This window comes from Aythya marila (genome assembly GCF_965140915.1).
Source record: "Aythya marila genome assembly, chromosome: 4".
NCBI classification, from domain to species: Eukaryota; Metazoa; Chordata; class Aves; order Anseriformes; family Anatidae; genus Aythya; species Aythya marila.
The window spans coordinates 31,350,271-31,363,452 of NC_139045.1; the positions used below are offsets into that span (position 1 = coordinate 31,350,271).

At 35.6% G+C, this 13,182-nt stretch overlaps 1 protein-coding gene across 2 annotated transcripts in view; it reads right to left on the minus strand.

Moving 5' to 3' along the window:
• Positions 1-1,806: 1,806 nt before the first annotated feature.
• LOC309877876 (uncharacterized protein) overlaps positions 1,807-13,182 on the minus strand; it is a 57,624-nt gene continuing 46,248 nt past the window's right edge. For both annotated transcript variants that reach the window (XM_082759702.1, XM_082759701.1), the window contains exons 17-20: positions 11,525-11,608; positions 9,887-10,010; positions 5,039-5,129; positions 1,807-3,898 (exon numbers count right to left, since the gene is read on the minus strand). In XM_082759702.1, coding sequence (XP_082615828.1) covers positions 3,824-3,898; positions 5,039-5,129; positions 9,887-10,010; positions 11,525-11,608 — 374 coding nt within the window. In that variant the 3' untranslated portion in view covers positions 1,807-3,823. The remainder of the gene's footprint in view (positions 3,899-5,038; positions 5,130-9,886; positions 10,011-11,524; positions 11,609-13,182) is intronic.

Genomic DNA, 13,182 nt, shown 5'->3' on the forward strand with positions numbered 1-13,182 from the left:
AAGTAAATCCGGAGAGGAAGCCAGGATGAAACCGAAGAAGAGGAATCACAATGAGGAGGAGACTTGAAGTTTTACTCCAAGGGAGGGTTTCAAAGAAATAAGGTGATCCGTGTGACATTTCTTCAGTGATAGTTTCCTCATACCCAAAGCACTAATGAGCTTTGTCTCTCCCTGCCCCCCAAACCACTTACCTACAGGTTCAGAACCCCACCTGCAATGAGCACTACACAGCCGAAAGATCTGTGAAAGAGCTTCACTCCTCCAGCTAAACACACACAGTGGCAGCAAGCAAACGCCATCCCAATAATGCTTCATCACTACCCTGAAACTGTCTGACTATGCAAAACACTTAGTACAAACTCATTTCTGAATTATGCTTAATACAATAATGAACTCATTGCTGAATTAAACCATTCAGAATATTGAAAGGAAAACCTACATGCCATTTTCTGTAGTCAAATTCCAAGGGTTGCAACACCCCTCTCAAACTGCCACCATGCAAAACAAAATTTAAATGTATACTTGCCATTATTTTTTTCCTCTGTTCAAAGGTAAAAAAAATAATAATAATGTAAGAGTTGTTTCACTGGAGATGGCTAAATTGAAAATATACTTTTTTGCCTCAAACTGGGACTCCAATGGCTGACTTCTTTCCCATCCTCTTGGATTGCTTTTGTGCTGTAACTTTTATACCTTCATTAGACAGATTAAATTGCCTGAAAGCTGGCAAAATCATTTGAAGTATTAAATATAACACAGGAAACAAAGTACTTGTTTGGACTGCTAGCTGCTATAGAGTAAGTTCATGATAGACCCCATGATTTATTCTTGAGATTTAGGTAAGATACAGTAATGAAGCTTTCAGAGGTGAAAAAGAAAATGCAGCCTTTGTTTTGTATTGCATTTGAGCCGCAGCACAACAAATTCCCAGGTAAGAGGTGTGAGCCAGCTTCCATTACACTGAAAGCCATTAGAAGGATCCTTGTTTTTAGAATTTTAGTCATTATTATTTCCATCCTGCCCTCACAGCTAACACAACAGGGAAAAAGCAGGAAAGAAAGGCAATTGGAAGGGAAGGTGAGTACTTGCCTATAAGAGGAACAGCCCCGGTTTAACAAGCAAGTGAAATGCATTTGTTAACTGATTGAAGTTAAGCCAATGCTGGCTGCATGCATGCTCACCTTCCAGTACAATTTGTTTTAATCAAACTTTGTTTTCAATTGCTCAGTTTCTACTGTAGATTAACAAGCAAATGCAGCTTTAACAAGCTTTCAGGTCAGCTGGGATTGCTGGAACAAGTACAGGATCGTGAATTCAGAACATACTAAGGGGGATAAAAACTTTGGATAGGGATTTCTGGAGGATATGTTTTGCAAGAAAAGTATCTGAAAGGAAATGCCACTCCATTTAAGCTGGTGCACTGAAAGAAATAATGGACAGAAAACATGTTTGTGAAGGATGGTTTCACAGCATCCAAAAGGGCAATTCCACAGATAAAAAACCCCTTTGTATTCCCATATCCAATCCACTTGAACACCGTACAGTTCTTTTAAACAAATTACAGACTCTATTGTAGAGCTGTAAATGACCAACCCTCTACAACATCGTATTGCTCTTTTCAGTTTTTGTATTTAACAAAGACCAGGGACACAAGAGATAAACTCTGAAGGAAGAAGGGAACCAACAAGGCAAAGCATGAAACTGCAAATAAGTGAAAGAACCCCCAAACAGAACATTAAGAACCTCTGAACTAAGTACCACTGTCTTCCAGAAGAAGAAACAACTTAAATGACTTGAACAAATTAATACTTATAAATGTATACTTTAATTCTAAAATAGTTGCATACACATTTACAGAGTCACTTAAGCAGCATATACAGTAAACTACATACATGTATATTTACTGTAGCCTTTTTTATCCTTGTAGGTTTGCTATTGAGGTTTATCACTTTTTTTTTTTTTTCAGTTTCCTCTCAATACATTTTTATGTTTTGCTAAACTAACAGGCTTCCAAATTATTAACAAGTTTTCTGTATGAACAATGAATGTAAACATGATAAAAACAGCACACCCTTTTCCCTTTAAAATTATAAAGTTGGATATTTTTCTGCAATGAAGTACTGACTCATTTTTCGTGACAAATAGACTGAACCGTGATGATTACACAGGTAGAACTTTCAACTGGCTAACAGAGTAACATGTTTAGATGGATAATGCTTTCACTTATACCTTCAAGTCAAATGAACAAGACCACAGAAAAAGGTGGGAACAATTCCTTGTGCAGTCCTCATTAAAATCAAAAAGCAAGGAAATGAATAATAATAGCACAGACTGAGATTTACTAAAACTGAAGCGTTTTGGTGAAGTTTACAAAATACTTATCTTCATATTTTTTCCACGATATTAATAATAACACCTCATTTTGTCAGCACTAAACAAGTAATACAGTCTCCCCAAAATAAAGGGAAAGATTAACTTCTGAATAAAATACATCTGAACATACGGAGTAATATTCATATGGCTTTTGTGGAGGAAATACAGACAGCTATTAGGAGAGAAGTTGCATCCAGATATTGCCATAAGCAGCATGACGAGGATCTCAGAGTTTCTGCTTGCTTATTTAAGTGAAATGGTCTAGGAGTACCCTAGTTTGAGCATGGTAGTAATATTTTGCTGCTATGGAGAAGGTTGGATGCAAAAAAGGAAATGGTGGTAACCGGCAGTCAGAACAGAAACAAGAGTGCACTTCATTCAGCACAGGACTCCTTCACAGCAGGAGACAAACCTTTCTGTAGAAGGCTTGCAGACCATTCTGTGGGAAATGCAATGCAAATGACAGCCAAATAGACTTAATCCAGACAGGGCTCTGGTACACAAAATAAAGACTTAGCAGGCCTGAAAGAAAACAAGGCACACCTGCACTGCCTGGTCCCCCCTTCTCCCTGCTAGAACTACCTCATCACAAGAGAGAGCGAGCAGATAGCGTAGCTCACACCGTTCTCCTGTCTGCATTTTCCAATTGATTCCCTTACCAAGGATCACAATTTGTTACTGGTTAGTGCTTTTCAACTGATGGATTCATCACTGAGATGTTGGGAATAGTAAAGAAATCTGTCATTAATGGGACAAAGTGCTGGCAGTTCAGTGAATCACCAGCAAAGGTCAGTATTTACTATCAGTCAATATGTAATTGTTACCATTACATTTCTTTACTGCCCTATACTGCCCTTGTGCTTAGGGACATGGTTTAGTGGGTAACATCAGTGGTAGGGGGACAGTTGGACCAGGTGATCTTGGAGGTCTTTTCCAACCTTAGTGGTTCTGTGATTCTATAGGGAAAGCTGTTCTCCAGCGCTAACTTCTTAGCGACGCACATCAGCTTACCTAACTTCGCTTTATGTGCAGGTCAAATACAGTTGACAGGAGTTCAACTATATCAGTCCATTTAGTTTTTAAATAAAGATTTAGAGAAGGAAAAGAGATGAACGGAACAGGAGGCAATTTTTTTCATCTTGGAACAAAGATTATCTTGTCTCATAATTAAATGTTGCAATTTGTTTAATTCTATTTTACAGGAAATAAATTAACTCTTCATCCAATGTATTATCTAGACAGGAAATGTTATCAGTCACAGACAAAGCTATTAGTCTGCTATTACTCAAAACAGTTGCTAATCTGTGCCATTTAAGCTAAGCCTCAGAGAGAATTGTCACTACTTTATCCTCTGTGACTTTTATAAGTCTGACTTAAGAAGCCAGTTCTTGCTTATAGTATTTTTATACTGCTCAGTGTTAAAAAAAAATATATATGTATCAAACACCTGTTATTCTATCAGTGATTTTAAATCAGGAACATTTTTAATCTGGAAATCCAGCAGCATCTGCCCGAGTGCTTTGCCCTGTAAGAAAAAAAAAAAAAGATAAGCAACACATCACCATTCTATCTAAATATATAACCTTCGTAAATCAAAACTGTTTCATATGGGATTTATTTTTTTTCCTATCAGTGTAAGAGTCCTTTCATCAGTGTAAGAACTCAGAATGTTTTGTATGTTTAATGTGTATTTACCTCTATATACCTTTATACAGATTTTGGGTGAGTTCTTCATCGAGACTTGGATTATATATTCACTCAAATTACACTTTTTTCCATATGCTACGTTTACCTTTTCATTTTATTACATTAATTCACAAGTGAGGCAAATAAGTAAGAAATACTACACAGTTGAGTCTTCAAGCATTTAATCCTTAAGACTGAATAGTTCTTTCAATTTGTTACCTACTGCTAAAATCAATTTATTGATTATTATTCAGCTCTGCTGTCCAATTCATACCTAGCATCATCTCACTTTGTGAACAAACCTATTGACTATCCTATTTGTACACTTGAGCATTTCTCAGCCTGTAGTGGCAGAACTATGCTTTACTGTAGCTATAGGACTGCCATGTTAAGAGATCTCATCATCAGGTTTAGATGTCTCAAATATTTAATAATCAAAATGTACACCTGCAAAAAAATAATTTGCATAATAATCCGCATAATATGGTCAACACAAAAGATCTATGTATCTATTTCAGATACGTATCTATATATCTGTATCTCTTTCAGATTTATATTAATAATAATTTAACTATATTAATTATGGTTTAAGCTAGAGGAGTCAGTGCATAGCTGATGGTTTCTGTGTACTAGGAAACACCATCAGAATTGTGCAGTAAATTTGTATTCTCCAAAACAGCCTTTTGAAAAGCTAATTTACTTGGTCCATCTAAAACCACAGGTAAGGACAAACTATTAAGAGAATCTTCAGATCAGTTATCTTGTACGTACCTTTTTCACCAGATATTCTACATCAACTCTCTACTTCACTATGCTGTTTTCAAACCTTAAAACAATGATGTAGATAATGTACACTAATAGGAAATGAATAGGAACTACAGAGTCAAAAACAAAAGCTTACAGTTCCAGCTCATAAAGCTGGAAGAGACTGTGTGATACCTAGTCACAGAAGATAAAACTGCATTAAATCAATACATGCCTGTGGGTCACTTCTCAGGGATGCTATGCCACCACCACCAAGGGAATTCTTCAGAACAAAATTTAATCCATGGACTCCTGGCAACTCGTACCTGTAAAATAAAGTTTACTTTTTTCTTTTCTTTCTCTCCAGGAGATTTTGGAGGAAAAAAAACAAGAAAAACAAACAAACAAAAAACCACCACCACCACCACCAACAAAAAAAACACCCCCAAAAACAAAAAACAAAAACAAAAACAAAAAAAAGACAACATGCAAAAGTTTGGATGCTCATGGTAGCATCCTCACTGATGAATCAAGTCTAAAAGTTAACTGATGGTTAACCATGGCTTTCCCTGACTTCTTGTTCCTCACCCTTACCCCAAATCAACTGTATCTGACAGTTTTAAAAGAGGATCATAAAGCAATCAGTCTCTTATTATTCAACTTCAAAACTCAATGATTTCTAGGAAGGTAGTTTCCTGCTCCTTCCCTCTTTCTTCTCCATATAGAAAGTTCCATAGGCAAGAGGTTCAAATCCAGTCAGTGTGAATTAACAAAAATGGACAGAAGGAAGTATTTTTAATATTTCCTACTTCCAATGCTGAAAAATACAATCACGTAGTTCCCAGAACTCAGTTTTGCTGACAATGACTGCCAGCTGATTTGGAAGTCATGCTCTCCATTACTGAGAAATAACTATGAGTCACTAACTCAAACTTGTACAACTAACAACAGAGAATTTTATAACAAACAACAAGTAAAGCTACACTTCAACACTCTGCTGGAGCCATGTGCTTTGTTAAGATAAAATTATTTTATTTTAGTGTAACTGACCCATTTTTCTGTTCCACCGCCACTGTAAGCGTTTTTCCATCCTTGCTTTTGGCTAGTGCAGTTCCAATTCAGAAACTTTTGTAGAAGTTTGTCAAATGGCTTTGTGGTTTCCTAACAAAGCTATTTCAAATTCCATAAATAGGTCTATATCATATTTCTATTTTCCTGTCCCTTCATAGTTTTTCAGTGTTTTGTCTACTTCCTTGTACTCTTCCAGTGCTTCTTGGTTTTTGCCTTCCTGCAATATTTTATTTATCTAAGGACTTGATGGTTTTCCCTTTTTCTCCCTTAGTAAAAGATTTCATCAGAACATCAGCAAGATGAGTGACTGAAAAAAGACCTTATCTGACTCTTACTGTGTCTCTGAACGTTTGACTGCCACAGTTTAAATCATATTTCCTCCAACGCTGCCCACATTTCTTTAGTCATCTATCTGATAATCATCTGTTTGCAAAAGATTCTTCAAAATCTGTGCTCCAAAAGAGATGTAATTTCTTGAAGCTCTATTGTACAGCAGATTCTGTCATTCTGAGGTTTTTCTCCAATCCCTTTTTTAGAGCTGTGAAAATTATTGCTGTTGCTGATACTCACTACTCAGCATGCCCTTGTGTCCTGGGGAGATGCCCTAAACCTTTCATGGAAGCAAATGTGGTCAACCTATGATTCTGTTGAACAGCCTGGCAAACACTTCATTCTCATTATGCTCTTGCAAGCACCAATCAGTATATCTGCACACAACTCCCAGGAAGTGATTTGTCATTGTTCTTTCTACTCTTTCATTCTTATTTATTATTAACATTATTAGCTGTTATTAGCAAGAAATTTGCTGCTCTCATTCTGTTGACCTTCCTTTAAATCTGGTTGCCAGGCAACATTATCATGCGTAAAAGGCATATTCACTGGGAAAGCAGGATTTTATTTTATTTTTAAAAATTATTTTTTAATTATTAATCCAACAGTGCTCTACCAAACAGGCGGATGAAAAATAAAGCAATTTCAACAATAAGTCATCTATGGAACTGATTAAATTTAATAACATAATCAATCACACAGCAAGGATCAGATAACCTTGCAAATTTTTTGGTTAAAAAACCCTATGCAAATTACAAATGACAATATGCTATGAAAACTAGAGGTCTACCAAAACAATAGACTGAAAAGTTTTACCCTGAAAAACCTACAAAGAAACAACCATCATAATAGTCTTAAGCAGCAACAATACACCAATCATACTGCCATGCATTTACCCAACATCATTAAACAATTTAAGTTAAACTGAGTGAGATCTAAAAGGAAAGCTTTTGATTGAATTGCACGATTGCATAATGTTTAAGAGCTGCTTCTTAAGAGCACAGAAAACAAACTTTTCGAAGAATAAGACTGTGACAGAAACCAATAAAATAATGAAAATTCACCGTTGTAGCTAAACTCCTACACTTATTCTCAACAGGGGGGACTGCTTAACTACTTCCCCTAAAGTGCTGTCCATACTAATTCAAAGAAGTTATGTTTCCCCGTGAATTTCCTGTGAAAATACACAGAAATTATAATGTTATAAAAATTGTTTATTGCATTTGTATTGATAAAAAGACATCATTCCTCCTGTATGAAAGAAGCAGAAGCTGAATACATAGACTAAAAAAGATGCTTGCAGATGAAATATACTGTAGAGAGCTACATGAGGTGTTTTTTTCCCCGCATAATAAATACATATACAAAAATCTATTTAAAAGCATCTGTATCCACAGAGAAGTATTTTGTTTCTCAGCTCCTAGTAAAAATATCCCATAGAAAGCAATCAGCTGTCATATTGTTTTTCTGAGCACTAGAATGTTCTCAAAAGACAGAGAAGATAACCATACTTCAGAGAGAGAAGACAAAAGCAGCAAGTTCTGCCATGATAAATGGACAATCTTTCTTAAATAACTGACCTGAGACCAGAAATGAAAAGTTTCTTATTCCGTTTCTTCAAAAATCCTCAAAAAGAAGTGTATCTGTGAGAAGTTTTAATAGAGATACAACCCTATATAATGGAAATATGTAACTGCAGAATTGATGATGAAAGCTGTGTATAATTCCAGTGCTGATAAGAGATGAGCAAGTTATCAGTATGGAAAATGCTATAAAATAAGCTAGTCAAGTTTTATCTATTGAGGAACTTTCCCTTCTCCAATCATAGTCACTCTCTAGTACTTCTTTAGAATGACCACCTCTCCATTTCTGAAGACTCGTATATGCAACACCACACATAACCTAGTCTTAGAAAGAGATTGGGCAAAATGCCTAAAGAAAAAGTCTTTCACATGCATTAAAAAAAAAATGTCTTTCACATGATCTTGTGGCTACCCTGCACCTTACTGTAGCATTGATGTTATTTTTAAAGGCAGTACCTGTCAGAAGACTTGTATGTACATACGCAGAATTCAAGACTGTCATCCTTTTCTGAATTTAGAGCCAATTTCTGTCTGCATTCAACTCTGTTCCTTAGCTTCACTTAGATTAGTCTAACTTTCCATGCTGAGCTTGCACGTCACTGCTATGCACCAGAAAAACTCTGATTAACTGCTGAGAGGTACAACAGTTACTCTCCATGGGGTGAGGGGGAAGGCAATTGCATAGACTTGTCTTTATCCCTGAATGATTATGTTTTGTTACCTTGTTACCTGAAAACTTGGAAACTTCCAAGCTTTCAGTGATCTCTATCAAAAATAATCTCCTCTTTTACTCTGGTTTGGTATATCTATTTAAATAGCCTTAAGGAAAAAGAATGAAAGGTAACTGGCTGACAATGTCTGGTCTGTACTGAGGCAGAACTGCGGCTGGTATGTTTTTAATATCAAAAATAATACATATTTTTAAGACACTCACACTTGAAATGAAGAAAAATGAAAGAATAGGATAGGCCTTTTTATGACAGTAAAAACTAAAAATAAATAACTCAAAAGCAACTACAGAGTCTGAAGCACGTGAGCATAATCATAGTTCTAAACATTTTCACATAAGGATCTATTCCCCCCCTCAGCACCCCAGCAGTTTTTCAATTCACTCACAGAACTCCATTATCACATCATTAAAGGAAGCCAAAACCAGGAACAGGTTAATTAATTAATTAATCAAAATCAATTGGCTTTACACAGACACAGCAAATTTCAACTTCTATGTATGAACATAAACAGCATTAAGGAACCATAATGTATCAATTTCTGTATGTATAATTAGGAGGCCTAACTTTTTTTCTCCTATCTCCACTCTGTTTCAGAGGAAATTCAATTCTTTCTTGATATTAGAATTCACTAGATCCATAGATTTCTTAGCACTTATGAAACAGTGGGCAAGTGCATCAAGTGCATTGATCTGCTTATCAAGAGAAAGAACAGCACAACTAACAAAATCAAGAATTAAAATAGCACCACACTCTGAACTTTGAAATGCACCCTTCTGACTCAAGCTCTCTGAACAAGCAAAAAGACACTTAATAGTTTCCCAGCACCTACAGAAATACATGATTTTGGCAGAATGTCTATTGTTGCAGAGTAATTGACTCTATATCAAAACAGGTTTTAGAAGACTGGAGAGTTTATTAGAACAAAGTTCTTGTTTGTTTTTAATGAGACACCAAAGTTAAAACCTGTTGACTTTTACTGGACATATATGGATAAGCACTATTACCTCATTCTACAAGAACATAAGTATGTTTTACTTGCCAGTCCCCAGAAAAGATCTGAGCATCATCCCACAGTAGCATGAAAACAAAAATGTTACGTATGCTGTCTACTGGCAGAAGATTAGGATGCGAAATGTGAAATGAACTGTTTTACTCCCTTTGTCCAACTTTAGGAGGGAACTGAATTCATACATTCATTTTCTTTTCCCATGACTACCCCTCAGGTGGTTATTTAAAAAAAATGCAAAGGAAGACACTTAAATGTTAAATATACACAGGTTTGCAAAACTTAAGTTAATATCCTTTAAAATAATTTCTGATACCATCATGTATTTATTTTACAACTGAACTGCACAGCTAGCTACTCACCTTGTTACTAGTTCTTCTTCGGGTTTTTCTCGCTCTAAAAGGTGCTGGAAGTAGTTCTCCAGGGCTTGAGCAGTTAAAGTTTTCTTTAGGTATGGATAGTAGAGGGGATGCCGTGCTATGACACCTGTTAGGTATGATTAGCATGAGTTAGAATATGAGCTATTGAAACCAAATTGAAATTATCCTTTCAAAACTGACTTGAAGTCATCCTCTCAATTGAAACTGTATATATGGATCCTCTTTAATGAGCTCCTGAATAAAGTAGCACAACAGCTTTCCCTCTGTCAGCAGAGAGATTGTGAGGAGCATGATATGGAAGAAGGCTCCAAGACTACATGATAGTAACCATTATTTTTCTGGATGCAAGTGGTCCCAGCCACTGGAAAACACCTGAAGAAAAACCAACAAGATACCAATGAACAACCCACATGCAGCTCTCTTCCCCTAAATGGCTTGTGTGATTTCGAAAAGTAATTGCAATTAACCGTAACAAGGCATAATCTGATCAGCTGTGAGCTTGGTGACTGAAGCTTTGGTTCTTGCCCCACTAATGATTAAGTGCAAGAAATTATAATTAAGTTTTTATTGCTGTAAGTATGCTTTGATAAGCTTCAGATAACTGTATGTTGAAGCCAAGGTTCCACAGCATGGTCATGAAAGCAGATTTGCGTCACAGATCTTTTTATCTGAGAACTTCAAAGTTAATTTCATCTCATAGGTCAAGTTTGCTGTTGTTCTTTAATAAAGGATTAGTTTCTTTGTTTCTGGGCAAGTCTATTAGCAATGTATGCATCGTTTATGATTTGCAGATGATATACTGCAATAATGGTCAACTACAAATTGAACAAAAAACAAAAACAAAAAAATCATTTATTCTTCAACCAAAAAAGGTTTCAAAAACAAGGACAAGAGAACTGTATTCCTTAAATATAAATGAACAAACTATCAGTTTTTAGCGTGACAGCTGATAGCAAATCAAATCCCAAACGCACCTTTTAATTCATACTGAGCTTTGAACACCACACGCTCTCATCTTCCAACAAGTAAGAGAGCCAATTGTTGCATGCAGAAGTAAGGAATAGAAGGAATTATTAAATAATGCAAGAAGCACCACAATCAAATGTAAAGACTTCATACTGAAATACACCATTTGGATTAACTTAATTAAACATTCTCTTACATGCAAGAACAACTTTGCTATTTCCTAACACTATTGATGTTTTAGCCATATACATGTTATAAACTTCACATGTAGAGATATTACACATGTTCAGACAACCAAGAGATTACATTACATAACAGATACAGGAAGTAGCAGCAACTAACATGTAAAGGAAACCTTAAAAAAAAAGGCATCTCCTAACTTTGGGATGCTTGATCTTTGCAACCCTAAACGAAGCTTTGAAGTATGATAAAGATATTATTTAATACCCCAGATTTCAAACAGTTACTGAACATAGACCTACAGATATTTCATCATTAAGATCCTTGTTTTATATGGATTACATTTTCTTTGAGTACCGAGGCAATAAAATAATCAAGTTCTGTAAGAGATTTCCCCAAAATTAAGATCACTTGATGCCTAACTCTTATTTGAAAGTCTTACATCACTTTAGAAAGAAAGATAAAGCAAAATACCTATGTTTGCAGAGTTGCCTTTGTCTCCACTTCTAGTATAGGCAAGATCTTCTAAGCGATAAGTATGGGGACCACTTGGCAGATCTATACAATATATATAAAAAAAAAAAAAAAAGGCATATTAATGATAGCTACAAATAATGGTACATTTTGAAGTAATTGCCTTTAAAGTGTTGGCATTCTGCATTGTTTGTAGTATTTTCTTGAGAAAAAAAATTAAAAGCTTTCTTCCTACTGGAACACCTATAGGACAAGTTGTGAAGCTAGGGTGAAAATTACGAAAATTGATCATTTTTGACCTTTCTTCTAAATCCGTTTTACCTTTATACAGCTGAACATTGTGCCATGCATCCCCCCCTTCCACCACTCTTGAATATGAAAATTCCTCTCCATTTTAACAGTGTGGTATCCATGAAGGTGGCTTAGCAGCTACTTATTTCTTGACTAGCTGACAACTGTTGTCCCTTTAACACACAAATCTCTCTGCTTCCAGTACAGATGGAAAACACATGCAGCTACTGATGTCTTGATAATTAGTTGTGTGTAGAAAACTGTCCTAACTTAAAAGACCATTTCAAGACGTGTCTCTCTCACTTTCATACGTGCTGCTATGAAGGGGGATTATTCAGTTGCATAGATGAAAATTTATTTCTCAAATAGCTGATTTTGTAAATATCTTAGTGTTATATAAGAAAAGGTATTTCATGGTCATAAATGCATACGCTAGGAAGGCAGTCTTGAATTTTTATTTTTTAAACTTGTCTGGAACATTACATTTTCAAGTCTTCATGAAGATTGAGTATCATTGTACTTTACTGAACACAAAGTGTTATTTTTATCCATTTATATGAAAATAAAAGCAATCCTACTCATGCCCAAATCCAGAAATTCAATCCTGATGAAACCTTAAACAAGGTTTGATGGTTTAGTTACACACTTACAGACCCCTTGCAATTCTTGATTAGTAACTAGTAGGCTGCCACCACCTCTGTTCTCAAAAGGAGAGAGGTGAAGTGCTTACCTTGCTACCAAGTTTCAGTTATTCACTGATAGCAGCTCAAACACTGAAACTTGAAGCGTAGGTTTTAATATTATATATATCTATAGATATAGATATATAGATATAAATCTATAGATTTATAGATCTATAGATATATAAAAGCAGAGAGAATCCAGGCATTTCCAACTTGCTTTGCTTCTGATCCAACTTCGTCTGGACGTATCAGCTCTCCTGACACCCCTGTGCCAATATCTGTAATACATTCTACACTCTTGCACGTAGAATTCCCATTAGAGTGAATATTCATGCAACAGAAGTGGCATCCTTCCTGCTTTCTGTCACAGTTTCTGGTGAAACAACTGTTGGTAGCAGCCACAAGAAGAAACTGACAAACATCTAAAACTGTCTTTTATCTGTTGTTTTTTGTTTGTTTGTTTGTTTGTTTAAGAAAGGAAAATTTAGCCCAGGGCACACAGTTATCACATTTTCAGTCTAATGCGTTAAAAAATCAAACTTCAAGGAAGTGAAACAATGGTCTTGAAAATCAAATATGCTGGATAACCTTCAGTTGTCTGTAATTGTCTGTCAATGCAATTTGAAAATCCGTCAGTCTTCCTTGTCTGTATCATTACTGCTTCTGCTGAGAATAGCAAACAAC